Source organism: Fringilla coelebs (assembly GCF_963513975.1).
Source record: "Fringilla coelebs genome assembly, chromosome: 18".
In the NCBI taxonomy this organism is placed as follows: domain Eukaryota; kingdom Metazoa; phylum Chordata; class Aves; order Passeriformes; family Fringillidae; genus Fringilla; species Fringilla coelebs.
Window position 1 is genome coordinate 14,691,765 of NC_140044.1, and position 22,042 is coordinate 14,713,806.

General features: G+C 53.2%; 1 protein-coding gene across 1 annotated transcript; it reads left to right on the top strand.

Annotated features, from left to right (window-relative positions):
- Positions 1–195: 195 nt before the first annotated feature.
- GGT7 (gamma-glutamyltransferase 7) lies at positions 196–20,043 on the top strand. Its single transcript, XM_084217778.1, has 15 exons — positions 196–470; positions 3,216–3,442; positions 4,537–4,688; positions 5,914–6,028; positions 6,467–6,534; positions 7,183–7,256; positions 7,698–7,891; positions 9,921–10,008; positions 11,024–11,151; positions 13,587–13,675; positions 14,430–14,573; positions 15,069–15,186; positions 15,683–15,820; positions 16,819–16,918; positions 17,863–20,043. The coding sequence occupies exons 1-15, from the start codon at positions 293–295 to the stop codon at positions 18,024–18,026; spliced, it is 1,977 nt and encodes a 658-aa protein (XP_084073904.1). The 5' UTR covers positions 196–292; the 3' UTR covers positions 18,027–20,043.
- Positions 20,044–22,042: the final 1,999 nt, after the last annotated feature.

The window sequence follows — 22,042 nt, forward strand, 5'->3', positions numbered from 1 at the left end:
GCGGCCGGGGCGGATGCCGCGGTGTGGGTCAGGGGCGAAGGGGAGCTCGGGCCATGGAGCGGCCCCGGCTGGAGCGGGACCCCGCCTGCCGGCGCTGGCTGCCGCGGCAGCACCCCGGACAAGCCCGGGCTGCCGGAGCGCCCCCAGCCCCGGGGAGGAGCCGCCCCTCAGCCCGGCCCCTTCCGGCGGCCCCGCCCGGCCGGCGCGGGGCGGCTCCGTTTGACCGGGGGCTGTGGGCCCGGCCCGGCGCTGGGTCCCGGCTCGGCGTGACCCGGCTCGGGGTGCCCCGGCGATGGCAGTGCCGGAGGCGGTGCCGGGCCGGCAGCGGGCCCTGGCCGCCGGCTCGCCCGTGGACTACATGAGCATCACCAGCTTCCCGCGGCTGCCCGAGGAGGAGCCGAGCGGCGCGGCCGAGAGCGGCCTCCGCGCCCGCAAGGAGGAGGACGCGTTCCTGGGCGAGCAGGACACGGGTGAGGGGCGGCGGCAGAGCCCGCCCGCGGCCCCCGGCACCCCCGGCCCTCGGCCCCGCGCCCGGAGCGGGGCTCCCCGGCTCCCGCCGTCCCTGCGCCCCGGCCCCGCCTTCACCCTGAGGGACGCGAGGCAGCCAGAGACCCGAGGGTTCGGCACAGAGCCTCCCAGGGCAGCCTGGAATGTGCTCTCCCACAGGCTGCTTGGCCTTCCAGCCTGGACCACTTGTGCATGGCCTCCTTGCATGCTCCTTGAGCGTCTCTCCACCTGGGATGCTCCTTGAGCATCCCCCCACCCTGGGATCCTCCTTGAGCATCCCTCAGTCCGGGATGCTTCATCCTCCGGTGCTCAGCTGGAATAAAGTCAGGTGATCGTTTGATCTGTGAGAAAATCCTCTGCCTATTTTTAACTGGTTGCTTCCTCCTCCATAGTTGAGAGAAATGCTGTTTCTCCCCCATGTTGTGTTTCTTATGGTGGTATTGCCCTTCCCCCTGGGGCTGGTTCCCAGTCCGGGTGCCTGTCAGCCCCCAGGCCCATGTTTGCACAGCCCCAGGCTCCCCTTGCCCTCTGCCCTGCCCCACCGTGCCCATGGGTGAAGCTCCCATTGCCTGTTCCCACCCTGTGCTCTCCTGACCGTTGAGGCGAAGCCACTGCCTGCAGGAGTGTGGGAGCAGCTCTCCTGGAAGCATGAGGCCTCTTGTCACACAGCCAGAATCTGTGCAGTTTTGGCAGTGCCATCACCTGCAGGTGGGGTGGCTGGAGAAGAGAGCTGCTGCTCTCCTGACACTTGTTGCAGGAGCACCTGCAGAGCGCACCAGCAGCTCCAGTCTTTGCTGTCTCCTCTGTAGCGGCTCCAGACCTGAGGTGGCCCTGGTTCTCCAAAGCATTGGCTCCCCCATAAAGCCACGACTCCTTCACGGCCCCGTGGAAGCCAAGTGGGATTTGGTGGCTTCTTTTTCAAAGCATGCATATTGGTGTTGGGATGGGCAGCTGTGCATTGGCTGTGCAGGCTGCTTCTGTTCCCAAGTGACTGCTTCCAGCTGCTCCCATCCCCACACCGCAGCTCTGCTGTCCCTATGCAACACCTGTGGTCACAGACACTAAAAATAGGATGTCTGTGGCAGAGAATGGAGGTGCTTCATGGTGGGAGGGCTGTGGTCTGCCCTCTTCTACAATTGCTTCCTAGGTATTGATGTCCCCTCGTTGGCTGGCCTGTCACCAGAGTGGAGGGATGGTGTCCTGGAGTCCAGCTCACTCCTCGTTGTTTCCCTGCAGGTGGGGCTGGGGCCTCACTCGTGTGTGCCAGGGGCTGTATGTGACATCCCACCCCAGTGGCAGCCCCTGCCAGGCTAGCTGTGGCCCCCACTGAGGCCACCAACCAGTCCTCCCACTCAGTCCACTCACTTAGACCAGACAAGCCCATGAGGGGCTCAGTGTGTGCTCAGAGGCTCAGGCTGCAAGAGCTGAGCCTTTCCCAATCCCACTCCTAAACCACCACAGCACAAATGAGATTAAATTCACTCTGAGGGGATTCCCTGGCTGTGGGAGTTTACTCCTGGTTGCAGCATCACTGAAATTAAAACTCCTTCCCTCCCTGGCCTCAGGAGAGCTGCAGCCAGGTCAGGTTAATGCCAGGACAAGGCCTGGGCTAGCAGTGCCCAGTGTGATACCCAGCACCTGCCAGAGCAGACAGGCAGTTGGGGGATGTGGGCTTTCCTGCTCTCTCCCCTCTCCTTTTCCAAGCCCAGGAAACATGTGTACAGAGGGACAAGCTTTTCATCTTGTCTTTTCCACTTGGTGCCTCTTTTTCCGCTATGGAACAGAGTACTAAAGCCCCTGAAAAAATTCCTCCAGGAGCCCTGGATGATGCCCAGAGCTACTTGGTCCCCTTCAGAGCCCACGAGGGATGGGCACAACCTCACAGCTGCCCCAGCAGCTCCGTGTGCCTGGCAGCAACAGGACAGGCAGGGCATCCTTAGCCAGTGTCCTCCCAGCACAAGGGCAGCAGCTGACACTCACAGAGATTCAAGGCATCTTTCAGAGCAAAAAAAAGACTTTTTCATCCTGCTGAGGCCCAGCAAACCCCTGCCCCACTGCTTTGCCATCTTGGAGCTGGGTGTCCAGTGTGTGGCTTCATTTCACAGTGGGCCTCATCTGCCAGAGGAAGCAAGGAATAAAGCAGAGTCCTTCCTGCAGAGGAGCCAGTGGGTGTTCCGAGGCCTCCGGTTTGCAGGTTTGCTCCTCCCTGCCCTCACTTCCCTTGAGGGATTTTCTCTTCCCAGGCCAAATGTTTTGCTTTACCTCTGTTTTGCTCAGGTGCTTTAGCTCAAATAGCTCCAAGTAAAGCTGCTGCATCTTTTTTCATATCTTAATTTCCTCTTCTTCAGTCCTGCTGCATTTCAAAGACCTGTTTGCTGTGTTAAGAACCCCTCCAAATGGAGCATAAGAGTGGGCCTGTCACTGAAGGCTGATGAATGGACCTAAATGGAGTAAAAATTCAAGGGTTTCTTGTCTCTCTTAATCTCCAGGGAAGTCAGTTTGGAATAACCAGAGCTAAAGAAAAGGATCAGTAAAATGACTCAAAGCAGTATCTGAGCCAGAAAGGCTCCCGAGAGCTGGGATCAATAGGGAAGGTGATAGCCGTGCTGGAAGGGGCTCAGTGTAATGTTAGTGCTGGGTAAACACTGCAATAAGAGCTCCAAATTGCTCAATAACTCACACCTGTTTTCTCCCTGTTGCCCACAAAGACCCAGACTCCTTCCTGAAGTCTGCGCGTCTCCAGCGCCTGCCCTCGTCCTCCTCAGAGATGGGGAGCCAGGACGTGTCCCCTCTGCAGGAGACCAGCAAGGACCCCTTCTCAGGAGACTGCAGCTGCCGGCAGGACGGGCTGACCGTCATCATCACTGCCTGCCTGACCTTCGCCACAGGTGTCACTGTGGCCCTCATCATGCAGATCTATTTTGGGGACCCTCAGGTAAGACAAAACAGCGGCTTTATGGTTGGGCTTTGGCACCAAAGATGGGAGAGCGCCCTGACTTTCCTCCTGGTCAGCAGTTTGGCGAGGGAAGTACTGGGGAGCCATGGCTGGTGTCAGCGAGGCCCTGGGTGCTCAGTCTCCCACTGGTTCCACCCCAAATCGGCTTGAAAGCCTTTTCCTGCACCTGGAGGTTGTGCTTGGAGAGCTAAGCCAGACTCTCAGAGCTTGCGCCATGGCCAGAGTGTGGGGGGCTGTATCAAGCAGGTTTGGGGGTGCTGCTGGGGGGGAACAGAAAACCCCACTGCTGTGACTGCAGCTGTGGTTTGAACCAGATGGGAGTGCTTTCAGAAAATAATCCTTGTTAAACAGTAGACATCTTGTCCACGTGGACAGAGTTTTATGGATTATGGGCATACATGCCCAGATTCACCTCTGGAACATTCATCCAGGACTAAGCAGGGAAGTAGCTGAAAATGGAGGTGAACCTCCTGCTAATCTGTCCCACGGCCCAGTGCTAGATTGCACAGCCAAGGCAGTATGGTCACAGGACTGGATCCTTCTGCAGAACCTCTGCAAGGGTCACAGTAGCCAGGACTCACCATCATCATCTCCACATGTAGCCATGGCCCTTCTGTCTTTGCATGTCCCCAGGCCAGCCTGGCTCTTGTTGAGATACTGCAATTTGTGCCATAGGGATGAAATCAACTCTTTAAAATATCATGGGACTGCATTAGCACAGCTCTGGCCCAAGGATGAGAACACGCTGTGGTCCTGGGGTCCTGCTTCATCCTTTACAGCTGTATCCCCATTCCTGGTGACTGTCTGGCTGCAGCACAGGGACAGCTCTGGGCTGGTGAGGGGCAGAGGGAGACACGGCCCCCCAGCCTGGCACACAAAGTATGGAAAGCTGTCTGAACTGCTGGCGTGGCTGCCTGCAGCTGCCCTGGAGCGGGGATGTGCCAGGGGGCACACGGTTCCCACTGGCATTTGTTGGATCAGCCGCGGCCCAGGCGCCAGCCCCAAGTGCCACATTGGTGGCTCAGAGGCGGGCAGGAGCAGCAGTGCCCAGCTGTGCCCTCTCTGCCCCGCAGCTGTTCCACCGCGGCGCCGTGGTGACGGACGCGGCGCGCTGCACGGCGCTGGGCACCCACGTGCTGGCCAGGCACGGCTCCTCGGTGGACGCGGCCATCGCCTCGGCCCTCTGCGCCGGCATCGTCAACCCCCACACCTCGGGGCTGGGAGGGTAAGTGTGGGGCACTCACCCTCTGCTCTTGTCTTTGGCTGTCCCCAAGGGAGTGGTTTCACAGAATCCCAGAATGGTTTGGGTTGAGGAGGCCTTAAAGCCCATCCAGTCCCAGCCCCTGCCATGCACAGGTACACCTTCTACTATCCCAGGTCACTCCAAGTCCCATCCAGCCTGGCCTCCGACACTTCCAGGGATGAGGCAGGCTGTACCAGTGCCTGGTTCCCCTATCTCCTCCTCAGACAGAGGAATATTTCTGCCAAATACCTGATGTAAACCTGCCCTCTGTCAGTGTAGACATTCCCCCTCGTTCTGTCACCATCTGCCTTGTAAAAAGTCCCTCTGCAGCTGAGAAATGCCTCTGTGGCAGTGCCAGGCTCAGGGTGCAGTGCCAGGGCTCTGACATCAGGCAGTGGATGTGTCCACGTCCGTCACAGCGACCCTTCCTGTGCTCCATGCTGTCAACACAGGACAGAGACCCCAGGCAGGGAATTGTTTCTGCTGTAGTGGTTTCAGGGAGCAACCAAGCCCCAGGCTCGAGAGGGTTGGTGAGGGGCAGAGGGAGACATGGCCCCCCAGCCACGGGAGCTGTGCCAGGAGCTACAAACACCCCGGGCTCAGCACCAGTGCTTTCAGAGCTCTGCTCCTGCCTTCCACAAGCTCTGCTCCTGAGGCTAAGGTCTGAGCCCAGCTCCAGGAAGCTGCCAGGGAGGGGTGTCCTTCTCCCAGCCCTCATTCCCAGGGTGGCGTCCACGTGAGCCTGATGCTCCTGGCTCTGCAGGAGGGCTCAGCAGCTTTGTATAAACCGAAGCCACCCAATCACTGTTCCAGCTGCACCACCCATTGCTGCTGTAAGCAAACACCCTTGTTTGTTGCAAAACTGCTCAGATTAGAAAGAAAATCCCAGATGGTCCCAACCTGGCAGTGGAATAGAGCCAGTGGCTCCATGACCAGGCAGGCAGGGACTACTCCAGCCTCACCAGGCTCAGCACAGGGCTGCCTGTGTCCCGCCCCAACCCTGCCTTGGCTGTCCTGGTGTGTGCCCTAGGCAAGGACAGCAGCATTCACTGCTACTCCGGCCACCCCGTGGCCCTGCTGAGGCTGGTGAGCTGGCACAGCACTCCTTGTCTCACTGGACCGCCCTGGCCTCAGTGCTGCCCGAGCCGTATGGCCGCGGCTCCTGCGGGAGCAGCCGGTGCCGCGCCCTGACCTGCTCTCGCCGCAGGGGCGGGGTGATGCTGGTCCACGACATCCGCAAGAACCGGAGCTGGGTGATCGACTTCCGAGAGGTAGCTCCCCTGGGCATTCCACTGGAAGGGGACCTGCAGCAGGACACCAAGGTGAGAACCAGTGTTCTGCAGCCATTACCTCCAGCTCGCCTCCCTCCAGCTTTCAGGCGGAGGGGCAGATGCCCAGCAAAGCAGCAAGAGGTCTCTGTCATCATGGGAGATCCTGGGCCCTACAGACATGAGGAATCTAGGGAAAGCACTTCTTTATCACCCCGAAATGCCCGCAGAGCTTTGGGGAGTAAAGAGGAGCCCCAGGAAGGAGCATAATCCCAGGTTGTTCTGCTGAGTTACCTCTCCTGACAAAACTGTGTTGAGAACAAGATTGAATTTGCTACTCTCCTTCCAAAAACTTTTATTCCATAGTATTCCTCTCCTAATTATGCAGATAATTCCAAAGTATACATGATTTGCACCTCCCCTTGCAGCTGTGTCCCATGTCCTCATGGAAAAGAGACTGCTCTCTTCCTTTTCGTCTTTCCTGTTTTACAGCCAGGTCTGCTCGTAGGGGTGCCAGGCATGATCCTAGGAATGCACCAGGCACACCAGTTACATGGCAGGTAAGACATGAGGCTGGCACAGGCTGTGCCCTGGGGCCCCTGTGGGAAGCTGGGAGCACACAAGCCCTTGCCATCAGACCATGTTCTCAGCCATCAGTCAAAACCATCACGTAAGAGGTACTTAGAGGCTTGTGTTGAAAGAGATGTTTATTTTTTTTGCTATTTCATGTACAAAAGAAAAAATTCAGCTTGGTCATGTTTTCTGCAAAGTGAACTGTTGGCTAAGAAGATGTACAATAAATGTTCTGTTAGAGCTGCAGCACATGGCCTCCCATGTGTGTGCATTTTCATTGTCTCTTTAGCTGGACCCTGAGAGGTGTGCCTGTCCTTGGTGCTCTGTTGGGACACAGAGGGACCTGAATGACTTGCTCACGACCAGAGTTTGGCTTGAGCTTTGCTGCTGCTGGCACACCCCTTCCCCCATCCATGCACTGCCATTCCTCTCTGGGGCACATCCTGGAGCACTGACATGATCCTGTTATGGAGAAACACTGAAAGCTCAGTACTTCTTTTGGCCACTTCTGGCCCCACAGCCTGGTGTCCCAGGAGCCTCTGGCAGCAGAGCCAAGCCCTGTGCTAGCTCCCCACCACCCTGCCCCACTGCACCCCTCCAAGGCCCGTTACTCCTTGTCCTCTCTCCCTTGGCAGGCTCCCCTGGTCTGAGCTGCTGGGCCTCGTGGCCGGTGTCGCCCAGAATGGCTTTAATGTCACACATGACCTGGGTGAGTACCTGATGGGCAGCTCAGGGCAGTTCACTGTGCAAGGCAGCTGGGGATGCAGGGGGTTAGTCATGGGAAATCAGGGCTGTGTGGATGTGGAGATTGGATAGTGTTGGGAGCTGAGCCATGCGTGAGTGAGCCACAGTGTGCCAGGGACAGCGTGGTGGCGGCCAAACCAGAGCCCTTTGCCGTGGCTGGGCAGAGCCAGGACAGAGCAGCCACACCTGGCACTGCCCAGGGCTAGGCAGGGAAGGGTTCTGGGGTTTCTTTGGGTTTCTTTCCCAGTTCCAAAGGACCAATGCTCCAGCTCCCCTCTAGTTTTGCAATAGGGCCGGAGGCAGCAGCAGGCCTCCAACATCCCCATCAGGTGCACAGTGACTCCAGGCCCTTTGTGCCTTCCTGACCCCTGCTTTTTCTGGATGTCCTTCCCCTTCTCACCTGCAGCCAAAGCCCTGAGTGAACTGAAGGACCTGAACTACTCTGAGCGATTCCAGGAGCTCTTCCTGCCAGGTGGGCAGCCTCTGCTGCCTGGGATGTTCGTCCGGCGCCTGGACCTGGCGGCCGTGCTGCAGCTGCTGGGGGCAGAAGGGGTGGCAGCCTTCTACAGCGGGAACTTGACCCAGGAGATGATCTCCGAGGTGAGCCAGGACTGCCCCTGGCACCTGCTGGCCTGGGGCTGCCATCTGCTTAAGGTGACAAACGAGATAAGCCAAGTGCCAGCACAATGATGGGGACCGATGCCTCCTTTTCCTTTCCTGTCCCTGCAGTGGTGGGAGTGACACACAGGCCATTCCCACAGTCTACAGAAGTGAAACCTCCATTTCCTCTATAAGCAGGACAGTCTGGAAGGAAAACAAAAATCATTTTGGGTTCTGGACTCTGTTCACTTGGGTGACCAAGCCTTTTCCCCCAGGACGAGAGGCTGTTGAAAAACGAGTTGTTGTGGTTAATGGGACTGTAGGATACAGACTCCAGGAAGATGGTTTTAAAAAACCCCTGAGTCTTGTGAGCAGAGGATTAGAAAGGCTTGGTCCCACTTGGGGTTGCCCTAGTTTAACTCCTGTTAGAGGTGCTCTGGAAAAAATATCAGAACAGACAAAGTAATTCTGCTGAAAAAAGCCCCCAACAAACCATAACAACTTTTATATCTGTGTGGCTGCATTCAGGGTAGTTGGAGCACCCTTTTATTGTGCCACCGTGGCTCAAGTGGTGCTCCTTCAATAGCTCATCAAGAATCTGGAATGTGTTCATTCCACTCGAGCCTCAGACATCTATGGGCCCTGTGTTTGGAAATCTATAGCTCGCCTGAACTACAGCAGAGCTGAAGGATGAGGAGCAGGAGGAGTCCCAAGCTTGTGAGCATCTCCACAGCTAAACCCTGCTTTGTCACTGTGTTCCCCTAACCTGGGGACTGCCACAGGGAAGCACAAATTCCCTGTGGAAGAGCAAGGCCCAGGGTTGCCACATCAAAGATCCTGACAAGCTCTGGGATCCAGTTCACAATTCCAGCTTTGGTTGCAGAGCAAAGTGCTGCCTTCACAAAGTGTTTATTGTTCCAGCACAGGGAGGGCATCCATCTGGTGAAATCAACAGCTCCAAAACACCCACTCTTTGCTTCCAGGCACAGGTGAAAAATAGTGCTCTCTTGGGAATTTGGGATGTCTGCAGTGTGTGGCTGACTGGGGCTTCTTCCCCTTTCTCTGCTCCTTGTGCCCCATTCTCCCCTGGCTGGGTCTGGGGAGCAAGGTTGTGGCTCAGCACAGCACTGGGGTCCAGCCAGCCTTTTCTCTGGGAAGGAAACAGGGATCCCAAATAGGAGAGACATCTTTAGCAGCTTTGGGGTTGCCTGACATTCTGGCCCCACAGTATGCCCTGCATCAGCTGTCCTGCTGCAGTGATTCAGTTTTGCCAGAGGAGTTTTCCTGCCAAGGAAGCTAGCTGGGTTAGAGATCAGAGCATGCAGGCATCCCAACAATCCCACCCTCTCCCTGAGAGCATTGTCCAGACACTCCTGGAGCTCTGGCAGCCTTGGGGCTGTGCCCATTCCCTGGGGAGCCTGGACAGTGCCCCACCACCCTCTGATAGTCCTCCCTCATCTCCGTCATGACTCAACCACAGAAGACCTGCAGTGGAGGGAATGGCCCATCTTTCCTGTACCAACCCTGGTACATTGTACCTCTGACAGGAACCTTACAGGAAAACCAAGGCTACAGCAAACCCACTGTCAGATGAAATAATTTCAAATAGGGTGAGAACAGTGATTTTTTTTTTAGTTGATACTTCTAGTGATGGCCACCTGCTACACCCAAGCTCCTTGTCTCCTGGCCCCATAATCCTGGCAGTGTTCAATACCCCTTAACACGCTCCTGCTTGCCAGCCAGGGTAGGGAGGCTGCAGAGCAGGGCCAATTCCATCTTCCTGGGCAGACAGAATGTCCTGGGAGCACCCTTGGGGTGGGTGAGCGTTTGGAGGGGTGTGCAGAACCTTCCTACCACGCTGAACAGTGAGCCAGGTCCCCAGGGCTGTGAAAGCACCGATTTCCAGGGTACCCTAAGGAACCTGGCACTTGCTGAGGGATCTCAGTGGAGTGTGTTTGACAGTGAGGGTGTGTTGCACAGAGAGCCTTGGCCCAGGCTGCTCAGTGTGCGCTGCTTTGCTCTTGTGCAGGTCCACAGCCACGGAGGAGTCTTGGTGGAGGAGGATTTCAGCAATTACAGTGTCACTGTGGAGGACCCTGTGCACACAATCTATCGAGGTACACCCTCACCCTGGAGCCATGCAACTCCAGGGCAAGCTTTTCATCACCTTGCAAGGGTTGGCAACAGCATTGAACAGGAGTTGAAGTCAAAGCTGAGCTGAAATGTCTGCAAAAAGACCTTCCAGACAGTTTCCTGCTATTCTCTGCTGACACTGATGCATCATGGGTGGCTCAGGAGATTTTCAGCACTTTGAAATGTTTTTGTCCCTTGGAAGTCTAAAGATGCAACGTGGTCATATCTTGATGCAACATCTCAATAGAAGCTGGACCTACAGCTGAAGACAGTTCCCAAAGGGAAAAAAGCTGACTTTATGCAAGAAGTTTCTAAAATGTCAATATTTTCTAGCAGTCTCTGTATTTACCCTCCTTATAGCTGTAATGTTGCAAATGTTTTAAGTAGCCTTCCAGTATGTAAAAGAGGTTTATAAAAAATGAGGGAAAGTGACTTTTAGCATGGGCAGAGAGTGACAGGACAAGAGGAATGATTTCAGACTAAAAGAGATTTAGAATAGATGTTAGGAAGCAAGCTCTCCCTGTGAGGGAGATGAAGCCCTGGCACAGGGCCCAGAGCAGCTGTGGCTGCCCCTGGATCCCTGGAAGTGTCCAAGGCCAGGTTGGATGGGGCTTGGAGCAGCCTGGGACAGTGGAAGGGGTCCCTGCCCATGGCAGGGGTGGCACTGGATGGGCTTTAAGGTCCCTTCCCACCCAAACCATTCTGGTTTTTTACAATTCCATCTCCATTCTTCCATACTGCAGTCTAGAAACCAATAGCCAACCAATGAGAACTAAATTTCAGAGGTAAAAAAGCATCCCTGTTTGGGCTTCCTGCATCCTTCATGAAGAAACAGAAAGATGCAACAGGGATGTTCTGGGAAACCCTTCTCAAATCATGTTGCTTTCTATTATTTCCCCTTGAATCAGGAAGGGTTTCCCTGTCCTCATGGATGAGTGCTCTCACTGGATGGTGTCTGACAAAAGCAGCAGCTTCATTCCTCTTCTCTTCCCTCCACAGGGCACCTTGTTTTCACCCCCCCACCTCCACATGCAGGTCCTGCACTGATCTCAGCACTGAACATCCTCGAGGGCTTTAACATCACAAGGCAAGGATCCAGAGGGAATATCTTACAGTGGATGGTGGAGGTAAGAGGAGGTTCAACATTTGGCTGTATTGCTTGTGCTGCCAGAGAATGATTTATTTATTTTGTGGTTGTACAAAAATGTTAGTATGTTATTCCCAGGGGAGAATGAGCAAATAGATTGCTAAGGTGTAAAACTGAGCAGTGCTGCTGTTTCAGAGGCTGAGCACGAGGGTCTTTCCTGCTTAGGAAGAGCTTTTTCAGAACAAACTGTGGCTTTGTCCGTTTCTTGTATACAGTCATCTCTGCAGAATGACCCCACAGCACCTGAGGGGGGTCCCATCAAGTTCCTCCACCTCTTAGCTGCAGTGGTCCTGGCCATTGCAGAGCACCTGAGGGCACTGCAAGGTGTGCTGCAGGAAAAGCCTCTGCGTGGTGATGACAAGGGAAACTGACCCAATACTTCACATTTTAAAAAAAGTTCACATTTTTGCCCACCTCCTGATCTCTGAGAATTTTTCCAGTATTTAGGGCTCTCCTGCCAAAACTTTGCAGCTTTCCAAGAGGCTGAGCAAGTGCTCTGTCTCCTGATCTGTAAGCAGAGTTGTGGTCTTAGATGTTCCACAGATGCACAGATGGGGTTTATGAGTTGGGAATTTACAGATCCACAGCTGGGCTTTATCAGCTGGCAATTTTAATTGAGGATTTAACTACACCCTTGTAGCAGACAGGACAATGGGTGCTTGGAAGTGTCTCAGCAAAAATGCAGCACCTGGAGATGTCACACACTGTGCAGAGGCACAGGAGGTCGACTCACCTGAGTCATTTTTGAGCTCTCTTCAGGAAGCTTTGGGTGAATCCATTTCCTCTGCCAAGGGTTTCACCTGCTGGTTATCCTGGAGCAGCACCCTCCAGCTCCAAGGCAGTCACTCCAGGAGATGTGTGACCCTGATTGCCTGGGTGCCACAGCTGAACATGTGGCTGAGCTTCAGGGCTAGGCCAGCTTCAGGTATCCAGCCCTGGGACAACCAGGACCAAGGTAAAGAGGTCCTCAGCCTCTGGGGTGGAAGTGCTCTGCTGTTTCCATGGAGCTCTTCCCTGGCCTCCAAGCCCTTGTCCCCCTGCCACGCTGTGGTGGTCAGGACACTGCTCCATGGAAGTGCTGCCTCCTGCAGAGCTTTGTCATGTTCTGCTCTCCTCACAGCTGGTAACCAAGGAGAAGCTGTTGCTGTGTGGCACATTCCAGACCAGCAGTCACATCTTGCTGGCTGCCTGCAGGGGACTGGGCTGTTCTGGGTCCTGACCGACCATGGCCCAGCCTGCAAGCTGAATGTTGAGGCTGTTTCTGCTCAGCCTTTCTCTCTTAAGGCTGGCTTGGCTGAGGAGCAGCTCTCTCTCTCCTTGTGGCTCTGCCCTGGCTATGCTGTGGTCCCAGGGCTGGATAAACCATGTCCTTTGAAATTGCATCTTCCCATTTTCAATGGACTGGCTCAGGCAGGATTCTGCATGTGTGAGAAACCAGATCTTTTCCTCCTTTTGCACCATCGTTCCCTGACGTGTGTTGGGACTGATGCTTTCTGTTCAAGCCCTTTGGATGGTTTATAACCAGGAGCTGGGCAGCAGCTGGAGAGCAGAACAGCTAATTTCTGCTCAGCACTGGTGCTGGGCCAGCAGGGCTGGGGTCCAGAGGCAGCTGTGAGCCCAGCTCCTCTGCCCCTTGGGCTTCAGTCTGGTCTCTGCTGTTGTGGTGACCACTCAGGAATGGAAAAAGAAGGTAAATGGCATCCTAGAGATCCTGTGTGCCAGCTGGCAGTGAGGCTGAACCACTCTGCTGGACATCAGCTCCTGCCAAGGATGTTGCACTTGTGGCTTCCTACTGCCAGAGGGCAGGGTTAGAGGGGATATAGGGAAGAAATTCTTCCCTGTGAGAATGCTGAGCTGCTGGCAGAGGTTGCCCAGAGAAGCTGTGGCTACCACATCCCTCAGAGCATTCAAGACCAGGTTGGAGAAACATGAGAAGGTGTCCCTGCCCATGGCAGGGGGGTGGAATGTGGTGAGCTTTAAGGTCCTTTCCTATTCCAACCATTCTGTGGTTGTACAAATATTGCTGGATTCACTTGGCTCCTCCAGCAGTTTACCATGCTGGACTGAGGTTCCTTGGTACTCATACCCACACTGAGGTGTTCCCAGAACCCAGACTTCTGGTAATTTTTCTTCATAAGCTTTAGCCAACACACCAGGACACCAGGTACCTTTTCTAGTTTGGAGTATTAGAAGTTGTATTTCCAGGGCCACATAAATATTTTTCCTTTCTCCTCTCCTCCTCCTTCTCTTCTCCTTCTCTTCTCCTTCTCTTCTCCTTCTCTTCTCCTTCTCTTCTCCTTCTCTTCTCCTTCTCCTCTCCTTCTCCTCTCCTTCTCCTCTCCTTCTCCTCTCCTTCTCCTCTCCTTCTCCTCTCCTTCTCCTCTCCTTCTCCTCTCTTCTCCTTTCTTTCCTTAGACACTAAAAATAGCCCTGAGTCTGGCGAGCAACCTGGGAGACCCATCTGGTGACGTGTCTGTCACTCACACAGCAGAAGGCATGGTGAGGTATGTCTGAGGAGGACAGGCAGGTGAAGTTGCAGGATGTGTGGGTTGGATATCATTCCTGGCTGTGCTGTGCCCTGAACTTTTTCTCCCTGTGTTTTATGAAGGAAAGGTCAGACCCTGAGTGTCCTCCCAGCTCATTCTTTTACAAGATCACAGCTGACCACAGGCACGGGGCTCTGGGGATGGGTCACGGGATGTCCTCACTCACAGGTTTCCTGGAGCCAGCTTGAGCTTGAGGGTTCCTCCCACTTTGGCACAACTCTAAACATTCCCTGTGAGTGGGTCAGACAAACAGCCATCCCTGTAGGCATGGCCACACGTGCCACTTCTGCCTCTCCCTGCCCCTCTGTGGGGCTCAGGGCCTTGCAGAGCACCCAGCTGTGCAGGAGAGGCCAGCCTGGGGTTTGAGCCCAGCTTCCCCCCTCAGAGCCAGGCTGAGCCATGGCTGGTGTTTGGGCTGGGCCTGACTTGTCCTCCTGCTGAAGACTGGCATTCAGCTGGGCTTGTCACCTTGGCCACTGAGGATGGGTGTACTCCTGGTGAGGGCAAACAGGGGCAGACACAGGCTTTGGAGGCTCATGGCAGACTGAGTGCCTCTCTGTGCAGGCTGAGCCACCTTGCCACCCCTTCCTTCCTCGGGGTGAACCGAAACAGCCCCTCGGGGACCCCGGCCCCAGCTGTGGGAGACACCAGGACACCTGCAGCTCCCCAGGCTCACAGCTTGCTTTCCTCTCTCCCTCCCTCCTTGCTGAAGTAAATCAGAAGCCAATTCCCTGCGCCAGCTGATCAATGACTCCCAGTCCTTCCTGTCCATGCCTCCCTCCCCGCTGGAGAGCGGCGCTGCTGCCAGCCAGGTCCTGGTCATGGGCCCCGATGACTTCATCGTCGCCGTGGTGAGGTAAAGGATCGGCCTCTCCCCTCCTCTGTAGCTGGGGTGGGAGCAGGGAGGAGGGAGTAGGTTCAGCAGGACAGGCTGGGACCAGAGCTGGAGCAGCCAGGCTGCTCTGTCCTGCAGCAGAGGAATGGGAGAGCGGGGTTGAGACGTGTGGGCTGGTGCTGCTCTGCCCTGGGCAGCCTCAGAGCCCTCCGACAATGGAACATGCTGCAGTGCCCTGGACCTGCTCCCTGGGGAGAGGTGGTGGCAAATGTAGGACTGATGGAGGCAGATCCATCTCAGCAAGGGGAATCCTCAAACATGAGGAGGGACAGACTGCCGTGGCATACCTGTGTCTGCTCCAAGTGCATTGGTCTCTCCTCAGTCTCACCAGGGCTAGAGAGACATCAAAGAATCCCTGTCCCACAAGGTGGGACAGAAAATTGGAGCCCTGAAAGCCTTGAGGTGTACAAAAGTCTCTGGGATGATTTTAATGAAATTTCCTGTGTTTCTTTCCAGTTCTTTGAATCGTCCCTTTGGCAGTGGAATAGTAACACCCTCTGGAATCCTCCTGAACAGCCAGATGTTGGACTTCTCCTGGCAAAATAAAACAATGAACCACTCCATTCCCAGGCCGGTAATGAATGACATGACAAATTCTTTATTTATCTTTTCTTTCTCCAGTTTTTTATTCTCATCTTCACAACAGGGGAACTATTTAATGCCTTTTATTAATAACAGAGACAACAGCTTGTAGAAAGCTGCTATTTTTCATTATATGAGCCACTGAAAGTGAGGAAACAGAGGGCTCCATGTCCATCAGTTATTATTACAATGCAGAATTCTCAAACAACACTGTTACCTACCGTCCCTGCGGTCCAGATGCAATTTAAGTAACAATGTGGACTTGTTTCTTCATGAATTGTTGCTCTTCAGGTTAAACAGTAACAAGTAGCAGGAAAAATGTCTTCAGGTCTTAGAAAGAAACAGAAGCAGACCTGTGCTGGTGGCTTCCAGGGCTGCCTTATGCCTTGTAAAACCCTCTTCTTTGAAGAGGGTGATGAGCTCCCTGTTCCTTCTGTGGGAGAGTTGGCTCGCTGACATTTTTTGGTACAACTTTTTCTCGACTGCAGCAGAACCTCCCCCGGCCTGGGAAGCGGCCGCGGTCCTTCCTGCTGCCCACCGTCGTCAGGCCCTCGCAGGGGATGTGTGGCACCTACCTGTGCCTGGCAGCCAACCACGGGGACAGAGCCCTCAGCAGCATCGTCCAGGTGGGTGCCCTCCCCTCCCTGGGCAGCTGCTCACTCAAGGCTCCGTAGGGTCCCCTCCTTTCCCTTCCTAATTGTCCCAGGCTGGGTCAGAGCTGGTGGCCACAGGTTACTGGTTCAGTCTTTGGTGTCACCAGTTCCACACTTGGGTTATTTCAAATCTCTAAGCGTTACCAGTTTACTTTTCTTGCACCTTTCCTGGTGGCACCACTCATAACTGTAGAGGAGAAGCAAAATTTGGCAAAATTTTGGCAAAATCTAGAATGGTTTTTGTCATTCTAATACCTGTTCAAAACTCATCTTAAGGATGATTAAGAAAAAAAGGAGCTTTTTTTAATTCAGCAAATTGCATTTTTTTATTCAGCAAATTGCAGGAAACTGGCAGCCCTTTAACCCTTTTCCACATGAAAAGCTCCTTTTAGGGCATTCCCAACTGAATTCTTCCAGCTCAACACTGAATATAAATTGGGCAGTTCCTCTTAATTTATGATCTGTAAGGAGGTGAGGTACTTGCCAATAGCTCGATTGTATGTACAGCAGTAATGGATTGCTGAAAAGAAAAGCCTGAGAAGGGCTCCCAGTTTCCTTACCTTTTGGAAAGCATTCTTCAGAGCAAAACCAAAGCCAAGAACTGCTTCCTAGTGCTTTGTTTGGAGAAGTCACATGCTGAGCTTTTGGCTGTAACAAACACTTCTTTAGAGCTTACATCATGTTCCAGACATACAACTCTGCTACTTTAGCAGGAACTATGTGACAAAAAGCCCATGCTACCCTGAAAATGTCCTGCTTTGCAAGCAACAACATCCAGGCCACGTTCCAAGGACCTGTTAGTGTGTGCACAGCCCTGCAGCAGTTCATGCAGTTCAGTAAATGGTTCAAAATCTCCTTTGCCTGCTGCATGTGCAGATGTTGGAGCCACCAATTTGGGGGATGCTCAGGAAGTTGGCTGCTCCTATTCTCAAAGCTTTTTTTATTATTGAGGATAATTTATTCTCTTGCAGGTTTTGGTAAATGTTTTAACATTTAACAAGAATCTGAGTGAAAGTTTGTCACTTGGTCGACTTCACCCCCAGCTTCAGTCCAACACCTTGCAGGTTGACAGTGAGTATGGACACTGGGTGGGACAAATGGACACAAATCCAGCAAGTGTAGCAAAAGAGCAGGATTTCCCTAGCACAGTGCAACGGAAGCACCACAGGTCACCATGTTCTAGGGTCCTCAGGGGTGTGGAGGGTTTTGGGGAAGACAAAAATCAGAATTCAACTTCTTCAAAGCTTGGAGCCTTTGCTGAGCCATGTCCTTTCCCTCTTGTCCTGGAAATGCTTCCTGACCCCTGTGGAACCACCTCTCCAAGCTCTTTCAGGTGCTTCTCCCCAACCCTCCCTCTGTCCCAGCTCATCTCCTGGCAGTGGCCTTGTCCTGTCCTTAAATCCTTCTGGAGATCAGGGGCCATGGACAATATCCAACTCAGCAAGACTGCAGCCTCAACTTCACCCAGACATGTGCTCAAAGCTTCCTGCACTTTATTGCCACTGACATAAATTATATTCCTTCACTTTTCAGTCCATGTCCCTTAATTCCAGCAGCTGGGAAGAAGGCAAGGCTTATGGAAAGGGCTGTAGCTTTACAGCGCTGGAAACAACAGATCAGTGCTGGCACTCTGCAGTCTGTACTGTCAGCTCTTGTCCTTGTTACTGGAAGTCTTGGTCCATTTGGTGTTTTTCACACACACTGCCCCAAACTTCACCAGAGCCAACCATAAGTGAAATTTGGTTCTCATTCCACACCAAACAGCCAAAGTTTCTGGGCTTTCCCATTTCAGAGGAAAATCTAAATAGGATTCGTCCTGCAGTATGCCCTGCAGACTTGGAAATTAAAATGAAATTAGATCTGAAACTTCACAAGGTCCTAATTTGTGAGTTTGGACATTCTGAAGGAGCAGCAGGCAGGTTCCCCCCACTGCAGGCCCAGCAGTGTTAGACAGACCTTTGCATCAGAGGCAACGCTGGTTTCAGTTACCAACTTCTCTTTTCAACTCTCTGCAGGTGAGTTTCCTGAAGAAGATATTGAATTTCTTGTGGCCAAGGGCCATCAGGTGGATAAAGTCCCAGTGGTGTCCCTGGTGCACGGGGCCAGAAGAACCAACAGTTTCATCATTGGCCTGAAGGACCCCAGGAGTGCAGATGCTGCTGGAGCCACGATCTTGTAGCAGCTCCCAGGGGCCGTGGGCTGTGGCCAGGGCTGACACACAACCCTGTGATGTGCATGTTCTGAAGGGCCCCTTCTCCAGCCCCCATGCTGCTGGGAAGGTGTTCTGCACTCCCCACCCTGACAGCACCACAGGAGCCAGCAGCAGACACATCCAGCTCTCTTTTTATTTTTCAATCATTTGGATTGCAAGCAGCCCCAGCCTTGTTACAGGAGTAGCAGGAGCACTTTTTCTTTGGCAGTCTTGCTAATAGTTCAGTCTTTCCAAAGCCCAGTTCTAGCCAGCATCTTACTTTTAGGGATCAGGAACATGAGCAAGGGAAAAAACAGCTGCTGCTGCTGTTATTATTGGTGATGATTATCCTCATCTCCCTGTCTTTCCCAAGCTCCTTCTTTGCTTCCAGTGCAAGCCAGTAATTAATACAGCCTGATGTAGTGTTCGTAGGTGCCATACTGGGGAGTCCTCTAATGCTCCATCTGGGCCAGCTGATTTTTGCCGGCATGCAGCATCCCAGGCAAGTTCCTGTGCCCACATCACACCTACCTTGAATTTTGGCAGTAAATATTTTGAATCCCGTTGCTGTGCAGACTCACTGGCAGTCTGATTTTGTAACCAGAGCAATGGTTTTCACCAGCTCTAACAACTTCTTCCTCTAACAACTTGTGCACCCCCCAGTAGTTTTCTTACAGAGGTTCAATCTCCTCACTGGTGAATTTCAGATCAGTGGTAGCAGGTTTAACTTTCTTAGACACTTTCTGGAGATATCTTAGCAGTACTCCACAGTGAAAAAGCACAGATCATGAAGACCACACGGAGAGCGTTTGGGTGGGTTCAGAGCTCTCCTTCCACTGCATTATCTCAGTCTGTTCCAAAAGCCCGGGTCATCCCTACAGAGAGGCTTGGGAATTTCTGCTGACTGAATCAATGGCTTTACCTTAGCTAATCCTAGTGAATCTATTGGAAAAGCTGAAGAGAGTGAGAGAAAAAGTAGAAACCAGACAAAACACTACTGAGATAATTTTCTGTCCACAGTATGTAGTGAAAATAAAAGAATGCTCTTGCATTTCATGTCTGAAATTGAGAAGGGAAGAATACCCCAGCCGACATGTGCACCAGGTCATTCAGCCCACCTTTGGACATTTCCTGTTCTTTTTGCTGGCTAAGAGACACTTGGCACTAAAAAAACCCAGTTTGATCATTTTCTGCAGTCTAAAATGTGATGTTTTCCTTCATGGTGCAAATGCACCCATGGCCACTGTACATATTATATATGTATGTCTGCTTATGGTAGTATTGCTCTTTGATTTGGTGATCACACCACTCACCCTGATCTCCCTCCCCAGGCACCCTGTGCCACCCTCTTTGTGCCACCCTTTGGCACTCGATGGCATGGGCTGATTTTGGGGTGCTCGGGGCCACAGGGCAGATAATTGGACTGATTGTTTCTGGGAGCTGTGGATGCCAGTGAAGCATGTTGGGCTGAGTGAGAACAGAGGTGTTTTCGTGCTCTGCTGAAGTGCAGCCACCCATGAGAGGAGCACAGCAGCTCCCACTGACAGCACCATCAGCAGCATTTCCTGGTCCAAGTGCATCCGTGCCCTCAGCTAGGACGGGGAAGCACAGTGTTATATCTCTGACGCACTCTGTGCCACCAGGAAGAGACTTTCTTCACCACAGGGACACCAAATCTATTTCTTTATTTCTCTGTCATCAGCACTAGAGTTGGTCACTGAGCAAGGATGGAGAGTTTGTAAATGAGTCTTGGAGCAGACCTCTTAGGCTCCGTGGGAAGGGAAGGAGGCAGTTTTGTGGGTTGAACCTCTCTGGAGATGGTCTGGGGTTTTCTGGTCTGTCCATACAAAATATGTGGTCGAGTCATTGTCAGTGCAGAACTTTGTATGAAATGTCACAAAACACTTTGAAAGATTAAATTCCTCCTTATTAACTGAATTAACCAACTTCTGATGCTGGATACTATGTATATGTTTGGGAGTAAAAGACTTTGGTCTTGATTCAAAAGGGCACTCCTATGTCCCAAATTACAATTTCACAGCAATTATCCAGAATCTTAAAATAAAGCATGTTCTGAAGTGTTCTGCTTGATCATGGCCTGCATTGCAAAAAAAGAGAAAATTGAAAATAATTGGAAGATGAGACCTATGCCCCTAGGTTTCAGCTAAGAGAAGTAAAAGTATTCCAAATAATTTCCCTCTTTTTTTTTCTGCTTAAAAGCAACATCAGTATAGCACAGATGTATCCAACATGGACACCTTTAATCTGCTAATTGGCCTGGTGTCTCTAGTATTTTGAGCCCATCTGTTGTGATCTGATGAATTTCAGATCTGATAAATTTAACATGAGGTACCAAGAAATACCTGATGTTTCCCTTGGTACAGGTGAGATGGGCATTGTGAAACAAAGGGCTGTATTGCAGAGGTGTGTGTGTGCAGAGTACCTGGGCTGTTTTCAGCTGGCCCTTGCAGACACCTGACAGCTCTGAAGCAGAATTTGTCCTGAAACTTTGTCATGGAAGTGTCAGCGAGGAGCTCCGAACTCAACATACAAAGGGGCTGCCCCTGAGCTGCAGCAGTTTATCCATGTTTTTCCCAAGGGCTGAACGCCCCTCTCGAGCACAGGTGACAAACTGCCCGCTGGCTTTGGGCGCTGCTGCTCACTCGGGCACGGCCCTAGGGGAGAGCAGGGGCCAGCAGTGCCCCCCTGCAGCGGGATGAGGATGAGGATGCTCTGGGCTTTGGGCAGTGCCCCTCTGTTCCCTCACTGTGTGCCCAGGCTGGAGCCTGCCCTGCTCCCGGCGCTCCGGGCGGGGCAGGAGCTGCTGGGCTGCCCGGGCTGCCCGGTCCCTGCTGCCGTGGCTGGGCACAGATCGTCTCAGAGCCGCCTTCTGCTGCTGCCCACAGGGCTCTGACAGGGCTGCTCCGGGGCACACAGGGGAGTCAGGCCTCCGCAAACACCCTGCGAGCAAACCTGCGTGTCTTTTATCAACATCCAGAGCACGGAGGGGTTGGTAAAGTTTTGCAGAGAATCAGATGGAGCAGGGAGAGCTCCATCTGTAGCGCCCAGGCGTTTCCAGTGGTTTTGGAAAGTTCTTTCATAGCTCAGTGATGGAAAGTGGCCCCCAGGCAGGGAAAGGAAAGCCCAGGCAGGCAGAGCTGGTTTCAGAGGCAGGCACCATTAAAAATGAAGCACACTTGTGTGGAGGGCAGGTGGAGTAGGAGCACCAAAGCACTGACACGTGCTGCCCTGGAAGGGCTCAGCAGTGGTCACAGCACGTTTAGGTGCAGATTGTCCTGGCAGAGCTGACCCTGGCTGCCTGTGGGGAGCATCCTGTGTTACAACAGCTCCTGGGCAGCCCGGACCTTCCCCCATCAGGAGTGTTCCTGGCCCAGCCAGGACTCCCCAGGCAGCAGGTTCCACCTTTCCATGTCCTCAGAGTGGAGGAGGAGAGATGAGCTCCTGTGCAGCCCTGCCTCACCTGTCACATCTGTGGCCAACTGCCCACCTCTCCTTCTCACCACGCTTACAGTTTAACAAAACACCAGATCCAAAGTGAGAGTGACTGCAGGGCAGCACATCTCCCTTCCTTCTCTCCAAGTGAGCATTGTACCAGTGTTAGAGGGAAATTATTTTGTTCAAGTCATTTTTCTGTGTAACACCTGTCATTTGAGAACACTGCCATATGAAAATGCATGTAAATAAACCTACAAATTTGATTGTCATGATATCAAATGCCTTTGTGTTCTGTTGTGGACAATGAGGCAGTTTAAACACCTGTCTCTGCTGCAGGTAGCCCTCCTTCCCTGCAGGAGCTCTGGTATCATTCTGTGTCATCGTTTTGCAGCAAAGCTTCAGCATCCCAGACAAACTGAGGGTCTGCTCCTGGATGAGTTCCACAAACAGAACCACAAAAAATCACAGAATAGTTTGGATTGGAGGGGACCTTAGAGTCTATCCAGCTCCAGTCCCTGCCCTGGGCAGGGACACCTTCCACTATCCCA